General features: G+C 39.0%; 1 protein-coding gene across 3 annotated transcripts in view; it reads right to left on the reverse strand.

The window, feature by feature from the left end:
• CDADC1 (cytidine and dCMP deaminase domain containing 1) overlaps positions 1-26,431 on the reverse strand; it is a 66,850-nt gene that overhangs the window by 14,604 nt on the left and 25,815 nt on the right. For all 3 annotated transcript variants that reach the window (XM_049853023.1, XM_049853022.1, XM_049853021.1), the window contains 2 exons: positions 25,455-25,624; positions 5,278-5,467 (listed from right to left, as the gene is read on the reverse strand). In XM_049853023.1, the coding sequence (XP_049708980.1) occupies positions 5,278-5,467; positions 25,455-25,624 (360 nt within the window). The remainder of the gene's footprint in view (positions 1-5,277; positions 5,468-25,454; positions 25,625-26,431) is intronic.

A 26,431-nucleotide genomic window follows, 5' to 3' on the forward strand; every position in this document is an offset into this window, starting at 1 on the left:
TGGCAGATTGTATTGTCAGGTCATATTTCTCAAAAATCCATTATTACCACCCAAAAATTTAAACACACTCGATTAGTAAGCATGCATTCCGATGCTCAAAACACGTCATCAAAAAAATTTTTTTTTAATAAAAAATATGAAAACAAAGGGTTAACAAACAGTGCTGGCAAAACTGGATATCTATCCGCATAAAAATGAAGCCAGATACCTCATACCATACACAAAAATGGATCTCAAAAAAAAAAAAAAAATTCAAAATGGATCAAAGACCTAAATAAAGCAAAAACCCATTGCCATCGAGTCAATTCCGACTCACAGCGACCCTATAGGGCAGAGCAGAACTGTCCCATATGGTTTCCAAGAAGCAGCTGGTGGATTCAAACTGCCGACCTTTTGGTTAGCAGCCGTAGCTCTTAACCACTATGCCACCAGGGTTTCCAAAGACCTAAATGTTAAAGCTAAAATTATAAAGTTCCTGGAAGAAAACAGAGGGACAAAACTACGGGATCGAGTTTTCTTCAGAAATAGACTATCAATCCCAATTACAAACCCATGAACAACAGAAGACAAATTAGGTAACTGGGACCTCCTAAAAATTAAATATGTATGCTCATCAAAAGACTTCATCAGAAGAGATCCTACAGTCTGGGTAAAAAACCTTTGGGAACGACATATATAATAAGGGTTTGATCTCTAAAATATATAGAAAACTTCAACAACTCAACAACAAAAAGAGAAACAATCCAATTAAAAAATGGGCAAAGGACATGAATAGACACTTCTTCAAAGAGCCAACAAACACATGAAGAGATACTTGAGATCATTAGCCATTTCCAAAATCCACTGCCGTTGAGTTGATTCCGACTCATCGTGGCCCTATAGTACAGAGCAGAACTACCCCAAAGGGTTTCTAAGGCTTTAAATTTTTACAAAAGCAGAATGCCACATCTTTCTCCTGTGGAGTAGCTGGCGGGTTCGAACCGCCGACCTTTCAGTTAGCAGCTGAGCACTTCAGCCACTGTACCACCAGGGCTACTTCATAAACCATTAAACAAAAAAACAAACCCATTGCTGTCAAGTTGATTCTGACTCACAGTGACTCTTTAGGACAGGGCAGAACTGCCCTATACGGCTTCCAAGGAGCAGCAGGTAGATTCAAATTGCCGACCTTTTGGTTAGCAGCCAAGTTCTTAACTACTGTGCCAGGGCTCCTCATTAGCTATTAGAGAAATGCAAATAAAAACTACAGTGAGATACCATCTCACCCCTGCAACAAGGGCACTGATTAAAAAAAAAAAAAAAAAACACAGCAAATGCTGGTGAAGTTGTAGGGAGATTGGAACCCTGATCCACTGCTGGTGGGACTGTAAAATGGTACAACTACTATGGAAAAATGGTATCGCACTTCCTCGAAAAGCTAGAAATAGAAAAAGCTTATGACCCAGCAATTCTACTCCTAGGTATATACCCTAGAGATCTAATCGCAGTGACATGAATAGACATATGCATATCTGTGTTCATTGCAGCATTATTCACAACAACAAAAAAACGGAAACAACCTAAGTGCCCATCAACTGAGGAATGGATAAACAAACTGTGGTACATACATACAACACCATACTATGCAGCTATAAAGAGTAATGAGTTCTCAAAACATATTACAACATGGATGAACCTGGAGGTTATTATGTTGAGTGAAGTAAGTCAATCACAAAAGGGCAAATATTATATCATCTCACTTTTATAAAAAGAAAAGACTAGGTACACATACAGAAAACAATGTTCTTTAATGGTTACCAGGAATGGGAGGGGGAGGAAGGGGCAATCACTTTCTAGAATAGTAGACACTTTTTATTTTTGGTGACAGGAAAAGTAACACTGAATGAGCAGAGAGCATAGAATTGGTAAAGGAATACAACTGGCTTAAAAAAGAAGAAAAAATATCTCATGTCACAAGTCATCAAAGACAAAAAGAAAAAAGGCAGTGCCGTATTTTTTTTTCATAAATAATGTGCCCACACATATAATGCACAGAAATTGACATAACACACTTATGAAAGCAAAGTGCAGGGGGGGTTGCACAGTTGGCAAAAAAACATATAACACACGTGTTATTTGCATAAAGTAAGGTCTACCAACTTTTAACCTATCAAATTGAAATTTTTGAATTTTGAAAAAAAAAAAAACTACAACCTCAATGCTGAGAAACAGTGCAGAGAAACTGGGGTTTTTGTATACAAAAATTGGTACAATCCTTGCAGAAAGCAATTTAGCAATAAGTAACAACAGCCTAAAAGAATAAAACATGTAAAGAAATATTTATGTATAAGGATTTTCATAAAAATGCTATTTGTAACTATAAAAACTTAGATACAACCTAGGTGTCCAACAACAGTAGGGAATGGTTAAATAAACTGTCACATGTCTATATGTTGGAACATTGCGTAATTATTGAAAACTAGTTTTTAAGAATCTTAATGATACAGGAAGCACAGCAACATGTTAACAGTGGTATCTCTGAGTTGTGGGTAATTTACATTTTTTTTTTTTAATTTTCCCAGTCCTCTGTATTACTTTCATAATCAGGAAAAAAAAAAAAAAGGTAGTATGACCTAAGAGAGAAAATCTAAATATATTAAGCAGAAAAAAAAAAAAAATTAAGTAAATGGATGCAGATTTACACTGATAAAATTTATTCTTGAAAACAGAGTTGCCCAGCTCTAGCCTAGTTTGCAACAACACCACAGAAGAGAACTAGTTATCTCAAGGTCTACAATAACATCCTGAAAAAACAGAAAAAGTAAAAACCTTTAAAACAAAATCAAATTCAATTTACTTTAGTCTTTAAAAAAATGTGAAAGTATGGACACATTTATATTACTACTGACAATGTGAAAGCAAGAGTATAATAAATTCAAATTTAGATAATATAAATTCAAATTTAGAACAAATGCTAGTTCATGTTAGTTACTGGTATTTCACAACTAATTGTTTAACTAATCAAGTAGTAGTTAAATTCATTTACGTAACATTTCCAGCCAGGCCAGACTAGGGGAAGGATGAGAGGGTGGAGACCTAGTCTCCATCTGAAGAAGTGCAGAGAAAAGCCATGATTGTATCTTTTCTCTCTAATGTGTACCTGCGTGAGGGTACTCCTGGGTGTATATTGGCCCAAGTAGGCCTTTCTTGTACCATCTCTGCCAGAGGGCCCTTTCCGCCTGTCTTCCTGTCTCCTCCTACTTCTCCTGCCCATTTCTTACATTCTTCTGATTTCTTCATTCTCCTTAGGACTGAAGAGCTACTAAAATCAACCACTAAGCAAGATATTTCACACTTCACAACAACCCATCAGTCATAGTCCTGAAGTTGTAGGTCACTTAATCCTCAGGATGAGAATTTGAAAAACCTACTTCTTCCCACTCTTCAGGAGGAATGAAGAGACAGAAAACAAAAACATAGAATTGGTAGATGTAAGCTTTTATGTATTTTTACGAAAGAGAGGCATCTTTCCCAACTCTCTCTTCTTTTAGTGCCACATCACCCCCTTCTCTTTTAAACTGTGATAAATTTTAAATAAAACAATTGAAAATAAAAAGCAAAAATACATGACAAAAATAAAAATGGTAAAAATTTGTGGTACTTTGTACACACAAAGAAACTAGATACTCTGTTCATATATTAAAAACATGTAAATATGTGTGTGTGTATATATATAGTATATATATATATATATATATACAGTTTAATAAATATTTATTAGGTGCCTTATATGTTCCAGGCACCCTTTACTCAAGCTGATTAGAAAACAGAAATGTGAAACTGAAATTTATAAACAGTTCTATTAGATGGCTTTACTAAAAAAAAAAAAAAAAAAAACCCAAACCTGTTGCCATCAAGTCCAACTCACAGCAACCCTATAGGACACAGCAGAACTGCCCCATAGGGTTTCCAAGGAGCAGCTGGGGGATTCAAACTGCCATGCCTTTACTACCCACTGCAAATTCTAACATATAAGTGTTGCATCAAATGCTAGAATTAAATGATTGGATATCATAAAAAGCAACTCACAATTCTGGACAGGATCGTATGCTATATAGGACATTACTGGAACAAGTGGTGAAACTTTAACAGAATACGTTGATTAAATGGTAACAATGCATCAGTGTTAATTTCCTGATTTTGGTGCTTGTATTACGATTATGTAGGAGAATATCTTTGCTGGAGGAAATATACAATAAAGTATCTGAAGGTGATTTGGTATCATGTCAACAAGTTACTCTACAAAGTTTCTGGTAAAAAACATGTTCATTGTACTGTTTTTGCAACTTTAATGCAAAATAAAAAGTTTTAAAAAGCTGAATAGTAAAGAAGTGTAAAGAGTTAAAATTCTGAGTTTTCCAGGAACTACCTCAGTGCCTCAGTCTTTTTTTTTTTAAATACCGCGTGTGAAATTCTAAATTTTTTTCTGATTTTTCTCATGAGAAAATGTGTGTGTGTGTGTGTGTGTATGTGGGTCCCTGTCTTTTGGGTAATCCTAAACTATTTTCACCTCTTTCCACTATTCCAAGCCAGAAGGGGCTAGGGAAAAGTGAGTCAGAAATTTTATCAGCCACCAGATGGCACCAAAAGGGCCCACTGGATCCAGAGATGTAAGGTCAATATGCAACTTTCTCTACCAAAAAAAAAACCAAACCCACTGCCATCGAGTCAATTTGAGATGCATATACATAAGGCAGAGATTCTAAGCTGAACATTTCTAATTAGGCAAATGCTTGGAAATAAAAACAAACTCAATGATAAGGCTGTTGAAACTCTTTAAAAGGGTAAACAAAAAAACCCTACCCATTGCCGTGGAGTCGACTCTGACTCACAGCGACCCTGTAGGGCAGAGTAGAACTGTCCCATAGGGTTTCCAAGGGGTGGCTGGTGGATTTGAACTGCCAGCCTTTTGGATAGCAGCCAAGTGCTTAATCACTGCACCATCAGGGCTCTCTTTAAAAGGTAAACCAAAAAAAAAAAAACCAAACCCAGTGCCGTCAAGTCTATTCCGACTCATAGCGACCCTATAGGGCAGAGTAGAACTGCCCCACGGAATTTCCAAGGAGCACCTAGCAGATTCGAACTGCCGACCCTTTGGTTAGCAGCCGTAGCACTTAACCACTACGCCACCAGGGTCTGGGTCTGGGTCTTTAAAAGGTAGGAATCACTCATTTAAAATATATAGCAAGATACCTAACAGTATAATAGAAAGTATACCTTGAAGAAGCATCTACTTACTGTAAATTTGCTAACACCCTCAAGTTCTCCAAACCTCATATAAGAGATGTCTGCCTTCTTTTTTCCAACATCTACGTCCCCTGCATAGATTTGTTTTATGCCTGCACCTTTAATTAAAGGTACACACTCATCACATGGGCACTTTGTCACAAAAATCATGCTTCTTTCTTCTGGCTTTATTTCTTGACATCTACAAAAAAAAATTTGTTTTTACTATTATGAAGGTAGTTTCCAAAAGGTTATTTTTTAGAGAAATCTTTAAACACTAAAATTTAGCTGCTTTAAAAACATTTACAACATCATAAACAATAATTATGCCTTATTCTTGATAATTAGTGAATGTACAAAATATATAAACTCACAATATCTTACAATACAACTTGAACACGGCAATTATAACTAAAATTCATTTATTGGTTCTAAGCAATTGACAAAATGTTCAACAGTAGATTACAAAATAAGTGAAAACAGAAAGAGACAGACATCAAAAGAGAGAGCATTCTGGGAAGAAAGCGGCACAAACAAACCATTGTTCTGACCCTCCTCCACAAATACAACACGAAATACAATCAGGTAACGGTGCTTGGCTTCAAGGGACTCTGAATCGGGGTACAGAGGAAAGCAGCAGGGAACTGCAGACAAGCAAGAATCAGTGAATCAATGAGTCGAATACTGTAGGAAAATCTCTTCTCCAACTACCCCTGCCCCTCCCCCAGCCAAGCAGGCCACCAGCTGCTGTGAAGTAGGGTAGTGGCTCCAGAAAGAGTCTGCTTCCTTAACTACCATAGCTACTGCCTGTACAAAGAGGATACCAAGCTTCTGCCCTAAAACCAACAAGGCAGACCTCCTTGGGGGACTGTTCAAAGTGTGCCAGCACTTCCTCCACCCAGACACTGCGAATTGCTAGAGAAGGCCCATGCAGCAGAGTCTGCTCTCACAGTCAACACTTGACCTACCTTCCTGTGTACCCCACGGCTCGGGCCTCTGACACCAACAGGAAAGATCTCTGGTGGAGTCTCTGGTGGAATCAGTTCTGGTCTATCTGCTTTCCCCCCTTCAGTCAGTGCTGAGGACTGCTGACTAAAGCTGCTGTGTGCTAAGAAGTAGGCATCTTTAGTGGAAGCTACACCCACACCCAGCATACTACAGAGAAGGCTCTGACAGCAACAAGGCAGACCTTCCTGGGGGTCCATTTGGAATGTGCCAGCACCTCCCCCCCCCCTTCAGACACTGTTGGCTGCAAGCCTACGGTGAACTGCTACAAAAGGCCCATGCAATGGAGTCTGCTCCTAAAGTAAACACTCTACTGGCCTCCCTGTGTACCTCATAGCTCAGGCCTCTGAAACCAACGTGACAGACTTCCCAGAGAGTCAGTTCAGGTCTGTCTGGTCTTCCCTTTCAGTTGATCCTGAGTACTGATGACTGAGGCTGCTGTGTGCTAAGAAGTAGGCATCTTTAGTGGAGGCTACATCTACAATCAACATACTCGAGAGAGGGCTCTGATAGGAACAAGGATGACCTCCCTGGAGGTCCGTTTGGAGAGTGACAGCTCCTCCCCCACTCTGGACACTCTCTGCAAGCCTGCTGTGAAGTGCTACAGAAGGCCCCTGTAGTGGAGTTTGCTCCCATACTCAGCACTCTACCTGTCTCCCTGCATACCCCATAACTCTAGCCTCTGAAACCAACAGGACAAATTTCCCTTGGGGTCAATTACAGTTACTCTGTCCCCACTTCCAGTTAGTGCTGAGGACTGCTGACTGAGGCGGCTGTGTGTTAGGAAGTAGGCATCTTGAATGGAGGCTATACATACAGCCAACATACTATAGGGTGGGCTCCGATATACCAACAAGGTGGACCTCCCCGCAGGTTGAACGTGACTATGGTCCCCACCCCCAAATGCTAACTGTCAGCTACTGGACTGATATGAACTCCTACACAAAGTTCCCTACAGTGCAGTCAGGAGATGGCTCACCTAAGTAGCAACTGCTCCCCCAACCACCACAGGGACACTGGGGCTCTGAAACCAACAAGACAGATATCTTGGAGGTACTTCTTGGGAGTGCAAGCCCCTTCTAGTCCTGAAACAGAGGAAAGTCCACCTGTGTTCCCCCTGAATGCCAGCTCAGACATAAGCAGCCCCTACAGACCAGGGAAAGAAACCTGGAGCAAAACCAGAGAGCAACACCCAGGCCTGAAGGGGGCTCTTTGGGTGTGGATTTTCCAAATAAAAACGTAATTGCAGAAACAGAGAAGGGAAGGGAGTAATAACCACAGAGGGGGGCTGTACCCCCCAGTGGCAGATAGATTAGTACAATGTATCTTGTCTGAGTGGCAAAGCCCATTGATGGACAGGCTTACCACAGCATGTTCTCTGCTGTGTTTCGGAGAGAGTGAAAGTTGAAAAATGAGATCTGGAACTTTCAAATCCCATTAAACCAGAGAAGAAGGAGCTTTCACATAGAGGGAGAGGAAACAGTAAGCAAAGGCCAAAGTCTCTGTCCATTTTAAAAGTTTCTTACATATAGTAGTGTAGGCAAAAACACCAAATACTGGGAAAAACAAAGTAAGTTAATACCCTCAAAAATTCCAATAGCCCAACAAAAAATCAAAAGACACAAAAAGAACAGAGAAACAATGGCCTATCCAAATGAACATGACAGAGTGAAAGTGCATCCAGAGATGAACAAATAATGAGAAAAAAAAGGAAGAATATAATACAACATTAAGCATAATGAAAGAATTGAGGCAAAACATAGAGAGGTTAAAAAAAAAAAAGGAAAAACAGTGCAAGAACAAAATCAGGACCTAAAAAGAGAAATATTGCAACTAAAAGGGATAATAACTGAAATGAGAAACACAATATAAGGACTTACCAACAGATTTAATCAGGGAGAAGAAAGAATCAGCAAATAAAGGGGACAAAACCAAAACCAAACCCACTGCCGTTGAGTTGATTCCGACTCATAGCAATCCTATACGACAGAGTAGAACTGCCCCACAGAGTTTCCAAGGAGCACCTGGCAGATTCGAACTGCCGACCTCTTGGTTAGCAGCTGTAGCACTTAACCACTACGCCACCAGGGTTTCCATAAAGGGGACAAGATGTTAAAATTACAGATGCTGAAAAGCAACAAGAACAGAGGTTTAAAAGGCATTTGACAAAATCCAACATCCATTGATGATAAAAACTCTCAGCAAGATAGGAATAGAAGGAAAATTCCTCAACATAAAAAGGGCATTTATACAAAACCAACGGCCAACATCATCCTAAATGGAGAGAGTCTGAAAGCATTCCCCTTGAGAACGGGAACCAGATGCGGATGCCCTTTATCACTACTCTTATTCAACATTGTGCTGCAGGTCCCAGCCAGAGCAATCAGGCTAGATAAAGAAATAAAGGGCATCCAAATTGGTAAAGAAGAAGTAAAAAAAATATATCTCTATTTGCAGATGACATGATCTTACACACAGAAAACGCTGAAGAATTCTCAGGAAAACTACTGAAACTAATAGAAGAGTTCAGCAGAGTATCAGGATACAAGATAAACATACAAAAACCAGTTGGATTCCTCTACACCAACAAAGAGAACATCAAAGAGGAAATCACCAAATCAATACACTTACAGTAGCCCCCAAGAAGATAAAATACTTAGGAATAAATCTAACCAGAGATGTAAAAGACCTATACAAAGAAAACTACAAGACACTACTACAAGAAACCAAAAAGACCTACATAAGTGGAAAAACATACCTGCTCATGGACAGGAAGACTCAACATTGGAAAAATGTCTATTCTATCGAGAGCGATCTATAGCTACAAAGATATTCCGATCCAAATTCCAATGACATTTTTTAATGAGATGGAAAAACAAATCACCAACTTCATATGGAAGGGAAAGAGGCCCCGGATATGTAAAGCATTACTGAAAAAGAAGAACAAAGTGGGAGACCTCACACTACCTGATTTTAGAACATATTTTACTGCCATGGTAGTCAAAACAGCCTGGTACTGGTAAAACAGATACATAGACCAATGGAACAGAACTGAGAATCCAGACATAAATCCATCCACATATGAGCAGCTGATATTTGACAAAGGCCCGAAGTCTGTTAAATGGGGAAAAGACAGTCTCGTTAACAAATGGTGCTGACATAACTGGATAACCATCTGCCAAAAAATGGAACAAGACCCATACCTCACATCATGCACAAAAACTAACTCAAAATGGATCAAAGACCTAAATATAAAATCTAAAATGATAAAGATCATGGAAGAAAAAATAGGGACAACGCTAGGAGCCCTAATACATGGCATAAACAGTACACAAAACATTACTAACAACGCACAAACACCAGGAGAGAAATTAGATAACTGGGAGCTCCTAAAAATCAAACACCTATGCTCACCTGAAGACTTCACCAAAAGAGTAAAAAGATTACCAACAGACTGGGAAAAAATTTCTGGCTACAACAATTCCGATCAGCATCTGATCTCTAAAATCTACGTGATACTGCAAAAACTCAACTGCGAAAAGACAAATAACCCAATTAAAAAATGGGCAAAGATATGAACAGGCACTTCACCAAAGAAGACATTCAGGTAGCTAACAGACACATTAGGAAATGCTCATGATCATTAGCCATTAGAGAAATGCAAATCAAAACCTACAATGAGATTCCATCTCACTTCAACAAGGCTGGCATTGATCCAAAAACACAAAATAATAAATGTTGGAGAGGATGTGGAGCAACTGGAACACTTGCACACTGCTCGTGGGAATGTAAAATGGTACAATCACTTTGGAAATCGATTTGGCGCTTCCTTAAAAAAATAGAAATAGAGCTACCACATGATCCTGCAATCCCACTCCTTGGAATATATCCTAGAGAAATAAGAGCTTTCACATAAATAGATATATGCACATGCATGTTCATTGAAGCACTGTTTACAATAGCAAAAAGATGGAAGCAACCAAGATGCCCATCAACGGATGAATGGATAAACATTCACACAATGGAAAACTAGGCAATAATAAAGAACAACGATGAATCTGTGAAATATAACATGGAGGAATCTGGAAGGCATCATGCTGAGTGAAATTAGCCATTACAAAAGGACAAATATTGTACGAGACCACTATTTTAAGAACTCAAGAAATAGTTTAAACACAGAAGAAAATATTCTTTGATGGTTAAGAGAATAGGGAGGGAGAGGAGTATTTACCAATTAGACAGTAGACAAGAACTATTTTATGTGAAGGGAAAGACAACACACAATATAGGAGAGGTCAGCACAACTGGACTAAAGCTAAAGAAAAGAAGTTTCCTGATTACAACCAAATGCTTCAAAGGCCAAAATAACAGGGATGGGGGTTTAGGGACCATGGTTTCAGGGGACATCTAGGGCAACTGGCATAACAAAATATATTATGAAAACATTTTGCATCCCACTTTGATGAGTGGTGTCTGGGGTCTTAAAACGCTAGCAAGTGGCCATCTAAGATGCATCAATTGGTCTCAACCCAATCGGTGCAAAGGAGAATGAAGAACAACAAAGACACAAGGTAATTATAAGCCCAAGGGACAGAAAGAGCCACATAAACCAGAGGCTACATCAGCCTGAGACCAGAAGAACTAGATGGTGCCCAGCTACAATCGATGACTGCCCTTACAGGGAACACAACAGAGAATTCCTGATGGAGCAGGAGAATAGTGGGATGCAGACCTAAAATTCTCATAAAAAGACCAGACTTAATGGTCTGACTGAGACTAGAAGGACCCCGGAGGTCATGGTCTCCGGACCTTCTGTTAGCCCAAGACTGGAACCATTCCCAAAGCCAACTCTTCAGACAGGGATTGGACTGGACTAAAAGACAGAAAATGATACTAGTGAGGAGTGAGTTTCTTGGCTCAGGTAAACACAAGAGACTATGTCGGCAGCTCCTGTCTGGAGAGGAGATAAGAAGGCAGAGGGGGACAGGAGCTGGCTGAATGGACACGGGGAATACAGGGTGGAGAGGAGGAGTGTGCTGTCTCATTAGGGGGAGTGCAAGTAGGAGTACATAGCAAGGTGTATACAAGTTTTTGTATGAGACTGACTTGGTTTGTAAACTTTCCCTTAAAGCACAATTAAAAAGAAGACACTACAAAAAAAAAAAAAAAGAACAGAGGCTTAAGAAGGCTGAGCACAGTTTAATGGGATTATGAAACAACAAGAGAGTGAGTATAGGCATCATGGGAATTCCAGAAGGAGATGAGAGAGAGGAAGGGACAGAGAGAATATTTGAAGAAATAATGACAGAAAATTTCCCTCATCTAACAAGGACATGAATCTACAAATCCAAGAAGCTCAAAGAACCCCAAAGAGAATAAATCCAAAGAGATCTCGTCAAGACACATCATAGTTAGGCTCTCAAAAATTAAAGAGAGAATCCTGGAAGCAGTGGGAGAGAAGCAAACAGTCACATATAAAGGATCCTCAGTAAGATTAAATGCCAATTTATCCTCAGAAGCATTGGAAGCCAGAAAGCAATGGAACGGTATATTTCAAGTACTGAAAGAAAAAACTGTCAATGAAGACTACTATACCTAGCAAAACTACCCTTCAAGAAGGGAGGGTGAAATTAAAACATTCCCAGACAAACAGAAGCTGAGAGAATTCATATCCACTAGACTGGCCCTACAAAAAATACTAATGCTAGTTTTATAGATGGAAGGGAAAAGACACTAGGAAGCAATTCAAAACTATACATAAAAAGAAAGATCCCTAATAAAGGAAAATGCGTGGCCAAGTATAAGAACTAGTAATAAAGTATTCATGCTTGATAATTCTAAATGGTTTGTCCTTCACGTTTTTTAATAACAAATACATAAAAGGGAAGGATAAAATGATGTCACAGGGTGCTTGAAATATACAGATGTAATTAGTGACAACAACAAAAGGGAGGAAGAGGAATGGCATTCATATAGAATTTCTTGTATGTTACTGAAGCTAAGTTCATACCAACTTAACCTAGAATGTTATAATTACAAGCCGTCAAATGTAATATTCATGGTAACCACTAAGAAAATAAAAAACATACACAAAAGGAAAGAAGGAAACCAAAAAGGCTCACTACAATAAACCAACAAAACGCAAAAGCAAGCAGTACTAAAGAACAAAGACAAAGAAGGCTTAAGACATACAAAAAACAAATAACAAAATGGCAGAAATAAGTCTGATCTTATTAGTAATTTAGAGTGAATGTAAATGGACCAAATGTTGTAATCAAAAGACAGAGAGTGGCAGAATGGATTAAAAAAAACATGATCTAACTATATGCTATTTACAAGGGATACACCTTAAACCCAAGGACACAAATAGGTTGAAAATGAAAGGATGGAAGAAAATGCTCCATGCAAATAATAAGCAAAAGAGAGCTGAAGTGGCAATCTTAATACCAGACAAAGTAGAAAATTTTAAGAAAATCTGTCAGAAGAGATAAAGATGGAGATGGACATTATATAGTGATAAAAGGGTCAATTAATCAAGATTTAACAATCACAAAAATACATGCACCCAACATCAAAGTACCTAAACATATTAAGCAAACACTGATAGAACTGAAAAGAGAAGTAGATAGTACTACAATAATAGTGAGACTTCAGTACACTACTTTGAATATTGGACAGAAGATCTAAAAAGATCAACAAGGAAACAGAGGACCTGAATGACACTATAAACCAGCTAGACTTAACAGACATATAGAGAACATTCCATCCCAAAACAGCACAATATATATTCCACTCTAGATCGTTCTCCAGGACATTAAAAAAAAGAAGAAAGATCTCAAATTAACAACCTAACTCAACAACTCCAGGAACTAGAAAGAGAAAACTAAGCCTAAACGTACCCGAAGAAAGGAAATAACAAAGGTCAGAGCATAAATAAATAAAACCAAAATCAAAAAAACAAGAGAATCAATAAAACCAGAATTGGTTCTTTGAAAAGACTGACAAAATTGACAAACCTTTAGCCAGACTCACAAAGAAAAGATGTAAAAAACCAAAATTAAAAATGAAAGAGGGGACATTAAAACTGAACTGAAAGAAATAAAGTGAATTATGACAGAATATTCTGAATAACTGCATGGCAACAAACTGGATAACCTAGATGAAGTGGGAAAATTCTTAGAAGCACACGGCCTACCCAAACTGTCTCAAGAGAAAACAAAGTTTCAACAGACCCATAACAAGTGAAGACACCAAATCAGTGATCAAAAATCTCTCAACAAAAAAAAGTCCCAGACCAGACAGCTTCACTGGAGAATTCTACCAAACATTTGGAGAACTGACACCAGTACTGTTTAAATTCTCCCAAAAGATAAAGAGGTAAGGAATACTCCCTAATTCATTTTATGAAGCAAACATAACCCTGATACCAAAACCAGGCGATGATGCCACAAAAAAACTACAAGCCAGTATTTCTTATGAATATAGATGCAAAAATCCTCAAAATACTAGTGAACAGAATCAAACAGCATATTAAAAGACTCATACACCATGAAAAGTGGGATTTATTCCAGGAATGCAGGGATGGTTCAATATTAGAAAACCAATCAACGTAATACGGCACGTTGACAGAACAATGGGAAAGAAGCACATGATCATCTCTGTGGATGCAGAAAAAGCATTTGATACATTCAACGCCCTTTCTTGATGAAAGTCCTAAAGAAGGCTGGTATAGAGGGGAAATTCCTCAATATGATTCAGGGCACATTTGAAAAGCCAACAGCCAACATTATACTTAATGGAAAAAGATTGACAGCTTTCTTCTTGAAACTGGAAACAAGACAAGGGTGCCTGCTCTCACCACTTCTATTTAAGATTGTATTAGAGGTGCTAGCCGGAGCAATAAGACAAGAAAAAGAAATTAAAGGGTATCCAGATTGGAAAAGAAGAAATAAAATTATCTCTATTCGTGGATGTTATGATCCTATAGATAAAAAATTCCAAAGAGTCCACACGAAAACTTCTAGAGCTAATAGAGGAATTTAGCAAAGCTGCAGTACACAAGGTCAACAAACAAAAATCAGCTGGGTTTCTAATCACCAGCAATAAGAAATCTGACAGGGAAATCAGGAAAACAATTTCATTTACAATATCATCTAAGAGAATAACCTATCTAGGAATATATCTAACCAGGGATGGAAAGGACTTATACAATGAAAACTATAAAACACTGTTGAAAGAGATTAAAGAAGGCTTAAATAAATGGAATGATATTCAATGTTCATGGATTGGAGGCCTTAATATTGTTAAACTGTCAATACTACCCAAAACAATCTACCAATTGAACACAATCCCGAGCAAAATTCTAACAGTTTTCTTTACAGAAATAGAAAAACCAATCCTCAATTTTATATGGAATGGCAAGAGGCCCCAAATAGCTAAAACAATGTCAAAAAAGAAGAACAAAGTAGAAGACTCACACTTCCCAATTTAGAAACATACTATACATACTATACAGCTACAGTAATCAAAACAGTCTAGTACTGGTATAACAACAGACACATAGACAAATGAAACAGAATTGAGACTCCAGAAGTAAACCGAGACATCTATGCTCAACAGATTTTTCATACGGGTACTAAGTTCATTCCATAGAGAAACAGGAGTCTCTTCTACAAATGGTGCTCGGAAAATTGGATTTCCACATGCAGAAAAATAAAACAGGATCCATGCCTCACACCATACACAAAAACAAATTCAAAATGGATTAAGGACCTAAATGTCATGGGATATGGTTCCTTTGTTTGGAGGTTCAGGATCATGGTTTCTTGGGACATCCCAGTTAACTGGCCTAATAACATGTTTAAGTATTTCTGTTCTACCTCCTAGTTCGTCGTGTAGTGCCTGGGGTCTTAAAAGCTTGCAAGCAGCCATCCAAGGCACAACAGTTGGTCTCTATTCACCTGGAGTGACAAAGGAAGAAGGCGAATTAGGAGTAGAAGGAGAATATGGAATGTGTGGCTAACTGCCTCCATGAACACTGACTCCTTTGCCATGAGACCAGAAGAACTAGATGGTCCCCAGCTACCACTACTGAACATTCTGATCAAAGATTCCATAGAAGAATCCTGACCAAAAAGTAGAAAACGTAGAACAGAATTTCAAATTCTCATGGACTTATGACTTTCTGGAGCCATGGAGGTAGATGAACACTAAAACTGTTGTCTTCAGATAATGTTTTTTAAACCTTAAACCAAAAATACCCCCAAAGTCATCTCAAAACAGAACAATAGTTTAGCTTAACTAGTGAAAAAAAAAAAAAAAACAGCCTTGAGCATTATGCTTTTTTAAGAACTATCTGTATGGGATCAAACTGACAATAGCAACTGGGAAGACTAGACAGGAACTTAGGGAGCAGAAAAGGAGGGTGGGAATGGTTGTACAACTCAAAGAATGTAACCACTGTCACTAAATTGCACATGTAGAAACTGTTTAATTGGTATATGCTTTGCTTGTATATTCTGAGTAACAACAGAATAAATAAAATTTAGGGGAAAAAAAAAGAATGTGCCATGCAAAGAATAGCTGGAGCACACAAAAGGACACAAAGCTGGGAGTTCAACAAGTCTGCAAGTTATGTGGCAGTTTTTATGCCTACTTGCTGATAAAATCTTATCTAATAAAGGTTTGTATGACAGAATTTGGCCCAAGACTCGCTTCTATTGCAGCAAGGTTTGAGGGAAATAGTTTACACTGACCTACCTCCAACTACTCACTAAAGAAATATTTACTGAACAACTATTATGTGCCCTTTTAGAAATTACATTTTGTAAAAAGGACCTAATAGTTGTATTTAACCAAACTGGTCTGTCAGTTCAGTGTCCGGCTACATCCTTCCAAGATGAAGATAGATAAAATACATACATCCCAGAAAGTGTTTGTTGAGACACCACTTGTTGTTAGGTGCCGTCGAGTCAGTTCCAACTCATAGCGACCCTATGCACAACAGAACGAAACACTGCCCAGTCCTGTGCCATCCTTACAATCATTGTTATGGTTTGTTTCAGCCACTGTGTCAATCTACATTGTTGAGGGTCTTCCTCTTTTCTACTGAACCTGTACTCTGCCAAGCATGATATCATTCTTCAGGAACTGCTCCCTCCTGACAACATGTCCAAAGTATGTAAGACACAGTCTCATCATCCTTGCTTCTAAGAAGCATTCTGGTTGTACTTCTTCTAAGACAGATTTGTTCCTTCTTTTGACAGTCCATGGTATATTCAATATTCTTTGCCAACACCACAATTCAAAGGTATCAATTCTTCTTAACGGTCTTCCTTGTTCATTGTCCAGCTTTCACATGCACATGATGCGATTGAAAATACCACAGCTTGGGTCAGGCGCATCTTAGTCTTCAGGGTGACATCTTTGCTCTTCAACACTTTAAACAGGCCCTTTGCAGCAGATTTGCCCAATGCAATGCATCTTTTGATTTCTTGACTGCTGCTTCCATGGCTGTTGATTGTGGATCCAAGTAAAATGAAATCCTTGAGAACTTCAATCTTTTCACCGTTTGTCATGATGTTGCTTACTGGTCTAGTTGTGAGGATTTTTGTCTTCTTTATGTTGAGGCGCAATCCATACTAAAGGCTGTGGTCTTCGATCTTCATCAATAAGTGCTTCAAGTCCTCTTCACTTTCAGCAAGCGAGGTTGTGTCATCTGTATAGCACAGGTTGTTGATTAGTCTTCCTCCAATCCTGATGTCCCATTCTTCATATTGTCCAGCTTCTTGGATTATTTGCTCAGCATATAGACTGAATAGGTGGAGGTGGGGCCAAGATGGCTGACTAGGTAGATGCTACCGCGGATCCCTCTTGCAACAAAGGCTCGGAAAAACAAGTGAATCAATCACATGCATTACAGTCTACAAACCCTGACCATCAAACACAGATCTAAAGAGTTGACCTGAGTGACAGGGGAGCGAAAAGCTGTGCCCTGAAGCAGCGGCCACTTCTGGAGCCGGCATCCCGCTCCATAGCCTTGAGCCCTTAGAGTTCCCTGGTTCCGAGTGGCAGGGCTGATTGTGGCTTACTGAGATGGGGCAAGCATGGGACACAGCCCTAACCCCTAACCCCCTGGGGTAACCTTGGTAGAGACTCAGCCAGCGCAAGCAGGCTGCACACCGATGTGGCTAACGAGAGAACAAGCAACCACGGGGAAGCAACGACTGTTTTCGGAGCCTGGAGCCAGAGTCCCAGTCAGAAAGCCTTGACGCTGGGCTTTGGACGAAGCGCAGAGGAGCTGAGCATGGCTTCCTGAGACAGCGCAAGCACAGGACGCAGCCCTAGCCCCCTAAAGTAACCTCAGGGGAAACCCAGCCAGTGCACGCAGGCAGCACAACAACACAGCTGACAGGAGGAGAAATCGCCGGGAAGCAGCGACTGGTTTTGAAGCCCGGAGTGCAGCATCCCAGCCAGGAAACCTTAGCTCTGGGCTTTGGACTAGGAGCAGAGGAGCTGACCATGGCTTCTGAGATGGCACAAGCATGGGAAGCAGGCCTGACCCTCCAGGGCAATCTTGACCCAGCCAGGGCACAGAGACTACACGCCCCTCCCTTCAGGAATCTCAGATAAAACAGTCATCACCAAGCAAGATAAGTAACTTTGTCTATATTGCTGGGTGCTACCCTCTCTTATCTATCTGATCCCTCCCCTCCCTGCCCCAGGTAGCTTCATTAACACTGGAATTTCCTGGCCCAGGGAGTGAAGTGCTCTTCCGGTCTTTTTTTTCCTAACCCATTCTCCTGGCCTGAGAGAAGAAGCTACTAACAGCCCAGGGACAAAAAATCCTTCCCTGAACTGGAATAAAAATACAGAACCAGCTCCAGCCAAGCATACGAGATCCACAGTCTGTGGCTTTCATCCCTACAGGGAACAAGGTGGTTATTATATTGCAAAGGCAAGTCTGATAGTGATCTGACTGTAATTGTTTTAGCGGAGCACTGGAAAGACAAGTTTTCCAGGTTTGATATCTCTACCTATTAAACAGAGCCCTCACAGATCCAAAGCAGGGAGCTGAGGGCTGAAGCTCCACCCAAACCACCTAGCCACCTGCCAAAGGGGTCTGAGGATACTGACACCTACCAATCTTTAGAGCTACAAGGTTGGGTGCCTAAGGTACAGCTGCAGAGCCCACCCACCAAAGTCCTTTAGGAATAGAGACACACCTACCTCACTGGCACGTGGAGGAAGGCCGTCAGCATCCTGCCCTCCTTGGAGTATGACCCCCTGCCACTACTAGAATCTGGTGCACACAACTATCACCACTACTCCTCTAAGAGGTGGCAGTCTACACCACACACTTGGTGACCCAAAATCAGAACACCTAAGCTGATTCTATTCAAGAATAGTGACTGGACTCTTAGGCTTATATATCTGGTAATAGCCCAAACCAGCTGGTAATAGGACGTAAGTGATTCAAAGGCTACAACAATCAAGACAGTGCAATCTAGTAGCCCATCTGGGTACACTGAAACAAAACAAAACAAGATAAGACTAGTGAGCAAATATAAAATAAATCATTATAATATCTTATAGATGACTCAGAGACAGCAGTCAATATCAAAACACATAAAGAAGCAGACCATGATTGCTTCTACAAATCCCCAAACTAAAGAATCAAAATCTTTCCCAAATGAAGATACAATCCTGGAATTGCCAGATGCAGAATATAAAAAACGAATATACAGAATGCTTCAAGACATCACGGATGACCTCAGAAATGAAATAAGGCAATCTACAGAAAAAGCCAAGGAACACACTGATAAAGCTGTTGAAGAAATCAAGAAGATTATTCAAGAACATAGTGGAAAAAATAATAAGCTGCAAGAATCCATAGAGAGACAGCATTCAGAAATCCAAAAGATTAACAGTAAAATTACAGAATTAGACAACTCAATAGGAAGTCAGAGGAGCAGAATCCGGGAATTGGAATGCAGAGTAGGGGAGTTGGAGGATAAAGCAATTGACAGCAATATAGTTGAAGACAAAAGAATTTTTAAAAATGAAGAAACCCTAAGAATCATGTGGGACTATATTAAGAAGAATAACTTGTGTGTGATTGGCGTTCCAGAACAGGGAGGGATAACAGAAAATACAGAGAGAATAGTTGAAGATCTGTTGGCAGAAAACTTCCCCGGCATCATGAAAGACGAAAGGATATCTATCCAAGATGCTCATCGAACCCCATATAAGATTGATCCAAAAGAAAATCACCAAGGCATATTATCATCCAACTTGCCAAAACCAAAGATAAAGAGAAAATTTTAAAAGCAGCCAGGGATAAAAGAAAAGTCACCTACAAAGGAGAATCAATAAGAATAAGTTCAGACTACTCAGCAGAAACCATGCAGGCAAGAAGGCAATAGGATGACATATACAGAGCACTAAAAAAACTGCCAGCCAAGGATCATATATCCAACAAAACTCTCTCAAATATGAAGGCGAAATTAAAACATTTACAGATAAACACAAGCTTACAGAATTTGCAAAAACCAAACCAAAGCTACAAGAATTACTAAAGGAAATTCTTTGGTCAGAAAATCAGTAATATCAGATACCATCACAGAACAGAACATCCTGATATCAACTCAAATAGGGAAATCACAAAAACAAAATAAGATTAATTTTAAAAAGAAAAAAATGCTCAAAACAGGGAATCATTGAAGTCATTATGTAAAAGATTACAATAATCAAAAAGAGGGACTAAATACAGGCGGCATAGATCTTCCATATGGAGAGGAAAACGAGGTGATACAGGATGATACAAGTTAGGTTTTTATGTAGAAAAATAGGGGTAACTTTTAAGGTAACCACAAAGAAGTCTAACAATTCCATAATTTAAAATAAAAACCAAGAAAAACATAACGACTCGGCAAACATAAATTCAACTACTATGAAAATGAGGAACACACAATTTACAAAGAAAAACTTCTCAGCACAAAAAAGTGGAAGAATGAAATTGTCAACAACACACAAAAAAAGGCATCAAAATGACAGCACTAAACTCATACTTACCTATAATTACGCTGAATGTAAATGGACTAAATGCACCAATAAGGAGACAGAGAGTCTCAGACTGGATAAAGAAACACAATCTGTCTATATGCTGCCCACAAGAGACACACCTTAGACTTAGAGACAGAAACAAACTAAAACTCAAAGGATGGAAAAAAATATATCAAGCAAACAACATTCAAAAAAAAGCAGGAGTGGCAATATTAATTTCTGACAAAATAGACTTTAAAGTTAAATCCACCACAAAGGATAAAGAAGGACACTATATAATGACGAAAGGGACAATTTACCAGGAAGATATAACCATATTAAATATTTATGCACCCAATGACAGGGCTGCAAGATACATAAAACAAACTTTAACAGAATTGAAAAGTGAGATAGACACCTCCACAATTATAGTAGGAGACTTCAACACACCACTTTCGGAGAAGGATAGGACTTCCAGTAAGAAGATCAATAGAGACACGGAAGATCTAATTGCTACAGTCAACCAACTTGATCTCATAGACTTACTTATACAGAACCCTCCACCTAACAGCTGCAAAGTATACTTTTTTTTCTAGTGCACATGGAACATGCTCTAGAATAGATCACATATTAGGTCATAAAACAAACCTTTGCAGACTGAATAGGTATGGTGAAAGGATATAACCCTGACGCACACCTTTCCTGACTTTAAACCACTCAGTATTCCCTTGTTCTGTCCACACAACTGCCTCCTGATCTAGATACAGGTTCCTCAGCACAATTCAGTGTTCTGGAATTCCCATTCTTCGCAATGTTACCCATAATTTGTTGTGATCCACATAGTCAAACTCCTTTGCACAGTCAATAAAACACAGGTAAACATCCTTCTGGTATTCTCTGATTTCAGCCAGGATCCAACTGACATCAGTAATGATATCCCTGGTTCCACATCCTCTTCTGAAACTGGCCTGAATTTCTGGCAGTTCCCTGTCAATATACTGCTGCAGCCACTTTTGAGTGATCTTCAGCAAAATTTTGCTTGCGTGTGATATTAATGATATTGTTCTATAATTTCCACATTTGGTTGGATCACCTTTCTTGGGAATAGGTATCAATATGGATCTCTTCCAGTCAGTTGACCAGGAAGCTGTCTTCCGTATTTCTTGGCATAGACGAGTGAGCACTTCCAGTGCTGCATCTGTTTGTTGAAACATCTCAGTCGATACACCATCAACTCCTGGAGCCTTGCTTTTCACCAGTGCCTTCAGTGCAGCTTAGACTTCTTCTTTCAGTACCATTGGTTCCTGATCATATGCTACCTCTTGAAATGGCAGAACGTCAACAAATTCTTTTTGGTATAATGACTCTGTGTGCTCCTTCCATCTTCTTTTGATGCTTCCTGTATCATTTAATATTTTCCCCATAGAATCCTTCACTAATGCAACTCGAGGCTTGAATTTTTTCTTCAGTTCTTTCAGCTTGAGAAACGCCGAGCGTGTTCTTCCCTTTTGGTTTTCTATCTCCTGCTCTTTGGACGTCACTTTACTTTGTCTTCTCAAGCCGCCCTTTGAAATCTTCTGCTCAGTTCTTTTACTTCATCATTTCTTCCTTTTGCTTTAGCTGCTTGACTTTCGAGAGGAAGTTTCAGGGTCTCCTCTGACATCCATCTTGGTCTTTTCTTTCCTATCTTTTCAATGACCTCTTGCTTTCTTCATGGATGATGTCCTTGATGTCATTCCACAACTCGTCTGGTCTTTGGTCATTAGCGTTCAATGCGTCAAATCTATTCTTGAGATGGTCTCTAAATTCAAGTGGGACATACTCAAGGTCGTATTTTGGCTCTCGTGGACTACAGGGTTGCTATGGGTTGGAGTCAACCCAATGGCAATGGGTTTGGCAGACACCATTGGTTATCATAAATTACGTACTTTATTTATCTTCTCCCTGGATTTCATCAGTAGAAGTTATCATTTAATTTGTGGGGCTCACTGCAACACTGTTCACAACAGCCAAAAGATAGAAACAACCTAATTGCCCATCAACAGATGAATGGGTAAACCAAATGTGGTACACACAATGGAATATTACTCAGTCATAAAGAGCAAGGAAGGCCTGACGCAAGATACAACATGGATTAACCTTGAAAACATTAAGGTAAGAGAAACAAATCAGTCACAAAAGGACAAATACTGTAGGATCCTACTCACTTAAAATATCTAGAATAGGCAAATGTATACAGACCAAAGACTATTAGTGGTTAACAGGGGTGGGGAGAGGGAAAGAGACAGTCCTTGGTTAGGGGGTGCTGAGTTTCTGTTAATGGTGGTGGAATCATTTGGAAACGAATAGTGGTGATAACTGCACAACATGATGAACATAATCAAGGAGCTGTACACGTGAAAATGCTAAATTTGCAAATGTCTTGTTATATATGTGTATTTGTGTATTTTTGTGGTGAATATAAATGTATATGTGTATATTACATTAAAATCATATATATGTATGTACATATATATGTTAAAATTATTCATATGTATGTATGCATGTACATATATATGTTAAAATTATTTATATGTATGTATGCATGTACACATATATACACACACATACACCAAAAGTAAAAAGTGGAAAAAATAAATAGAGAGATGGGGATAAAAAGAGAAAATAATGCTTTCTCACTAAGTAGAGAACTTCTTTATAATGCCAGAATTAGGGATTAGACCTCACACTCTCCACAAGACCTAACCATAATATAGCCAAGAACCTGGCCTCCATCCTGCACTGAATGGATATTTAATAAATGTTTACTAAATGGATAAATGGAAACCCTGGTGGCATAGTGGTTAAGTGCTACGGCTGCTAACCAAGAACTCAGCAGTTCAAATCCACCAGGCGCTCCTTGGAAACCCTATGGGGCAGTTCTACTCTGTCCTATAGGGTCACTGTGAGTCAGAATTGACTCGATGGCACTGGGTTCGGTTTGGTTTGGTTAAATGGATGAATTAATATTAATTCTGTTTTGAGTTAAACTCCCTTACTCCTTCCCTAACATAAAATTTTATTTAACAAAGCTTTGGGTTTGACATATTTAGAGCTTTGCACAAAATGAAGCAAGCAAATCTGTAATAAAGAACACAAACAAAAGAATAGGGAAGTTTTTGTGAAATCTGGCATGCTGAGGGCAGTTGAGGACCAAGGAATGCTCTCATGTGAGGCTACAAGGATGGTTGTTCTGGGTTTTGCACCGCTCTCAGTAGGCCATCTTCAATTCTCCCCCCAACCAGCCTTCCACACCTATCTCCCTAGTTCAAACTCTCATTGCTATACACCTGAACTAGGGCAACAGAATTCTAGGCATCTAGTCCAAACAATGCACCTGCTACCTGAGGAATCTATAGCGTATAGCTCTGTCAATGCCATTCCATTTCCCCCACTGCCTGCTAAACACAGTCTAAACTCAAAGTCCTCTATTGCCCAGCCTATCCTTTTGAGCTTCATTTCCCATGACTTTACATCCAGCCTAACTGGATTATTCATGTTCCTAAATACACAATGTATTTTCCTACTTCTAAACAGCGCTTATGCCAGAAGAAGAATGGTTTTCTTGTCATGTAAGCACCTTCAATTGCCACAATCTTACAATCCTTTAAAGCTCAGCTCAAATGTCAGTACTTCCATTAAATTTTTCCCTGGCGCTCCCCCTCCTATTACACACACCTCCTGAATTTCTACAACACTTTGTATTTGCTGTTCTCATGGAATCAATCACATTAAGTGTATGCAGTCTTACATCACCTACTGCTTTATAAGCTTCTCAAGGACAGAGCCCTGTCTTACTTTTTAATCCTAACATCACCCCATTAATGGTAAATGCTGAAAAATGTTTGTGGAAATAATCTAAATTAATGTTAGAAGGAGGTAATGCCAGTTATAATCTCTAAAAAAATTTTAAAGCAATTTGGTTCATAATAAAGTCTTTATATTCATAAATATATGTGCTCTGGATTTAGAAAACAAAGAAGATCCAGAAATAGTAGAGCTCAAACTTCAAGGAGTTTTAGACTGGAGACAGAGGGAAGGAAAAAGACTTGCTCAAACATTTGAAGGTCTGAAAAATTTATGACAATGGCCTCTGGTCAGGACCAAGTTTCACCAGTTATACTTCTGAAAGAGGAGCCCTGGTGGTGCAATGGTTGGGTGCTAGGCTGCTAACTGAAAGGTCGGCAGTTTGAACCCACCAGCATTCTGCAGGAGAAAAAACCTGACGACTTGCTCCCATAAAGATTGCAGCCTACCCTATGTGGCAGTTCTACTCACTCTGTTCTATGGAGTTGTTATGAGTTGGAATTGACTCAACGGCACATGATAACAACATACTTCTAAAAAGCATATTTCTTGGAATTTGAAACAGGAAATACATTACAACTAAAAGAAAACAAATTTCAAGTAAGCCTTGCTACATTTTAGAGAAAAATACATGCAAAAGTGGTCTTACTTGTCAGGAGCAAGAGTTAGAAGGTAACCAGAATCATAGAGTAGAAACGCGTCTATAAGGCTGATAGCCTCCAAGAGCCAAAACCTCAACTACCCTGAGACCAGAAGAACTAGATGGTGCCTTGCTATCACCACTGACTGATCTGACCAGGGCCATAATAGATGATCCTGGTTAGAATGGGAAAGAAATGCAGAACAAAACTCAAATTCATAAAAATGGCCAGATTAACTGGACCACTGAGACAGGGGACTCCCTGAGACTATCACCCTGAGACGCTCTTCAAATCTTGAACCCAAACTACTCCTGTGATCACCTTTTAACAGAAAAGCAGAGTGACACAAAAAATAAAGGATATAACCTATTAGATCAGTGCTCTACTAAAAAAACATCTGTATGAGCCTGAAAGGGCAACATTTATTCCAAAGCAAATGAGAAGACAAGGGGACAGGGAATCTAGAGTACTGGAAATGGAACAACCATTTACAATTAATGGTTCCAATTAATGAGAATGTTGGCACAACATGAAAAATGCAACTAATATCACTGATGTGGAAATGTCAAAAGAGAACCTAACTTGCTGTGCGAACTTTCGCCAAAAACACAATAAAATATTATTTTAAAAAACACATGCAAAAGAATATCATACCTAAATGTCAAGGCATTCTGTTCCGCATGTACAATGTATCTGAATTTCCTTATTTCTCTGTCTTTCTGTTTGTCATCCATGTGGGGAAAGTCAGCATACTCAGATCCAACAGGAAAAGCATTATAACCACATCCTATGAAGTACAATGCTCCTGTTCCATCACAGTTTCTCTATGAAAGTGAGCAAACCAACAAAGCTTAGTGTTCAACACTGAAATGGCACTTTGCAACATGTTTTAAAGCCTAGCATCACAGTTATGTAGAGAATACCCACTAAATGTTCTATGAAAAACTGCAACATCAGGGAGTACAATATGAGATCCTCCCACTGCAGTGTAGTCTTGTCAAAGTAATTTCTAAGAAGGCTGATCAACTGTCTAATCTATCTCAAGGCAGTACTTGGTTTTAGCAGTTAATTAAACATTTTCTTCTTTAACTCACAAATTGTTTCACTTGATTCAGGCACCTCTCCCCAAACGATTATAAGGTCCTGGAAAGCTGAAACCATGTTTTATCTTTTCTATCCTTCCAGTACACCTGTTGCCATCAATTCTGACTCAGCAAGTATTCAATAAATGGTTGTTGATTATTTTTTATATGCTCTGTGTTGTGCTACTGGTTAACAAGCCAGGAACTTGAAAAATGCTTTGAATAGAGAACTTCTGTAGTTGGGCTAAAAATGTGGCCATGTGACTTAACTGGAAAATAAAAAATGTACTTTCCTTTAATCTTCAATATTGATTGAGTCTATTTTGTATGCATGTCTTATCATAGAACTTCAGTGGCTTTATAAAAACATTTCTCTTGGTCAATGGTATATTAGTTGTTAATACGAATGCCTTATCAATTATTAGAATTTTAAATTTATTAATTTTTATAGCATTTGTCATCATGCTATAAAAGAGTTTGGAATATGAGTTACACAGAATGCTATGGGGGTTTCTGACAGAGGAATCTATTCTAGCAGAAGTTAATGGC

This window comes from Elephas maximus, chromosome 14, assembly GCF_024166365.1.
Source record: "Elephas maximus indicus isolate mEleMax1 chromosome 14, mEleMax1 primary haplotype, whole genome shotgun sequence".
NCBI classification, from domain to species: Eukaryota; Metazoa; Chordata; class Mammalia; order Proboscidea; family Elephantidae; genus Elephas; species Elephas maximus.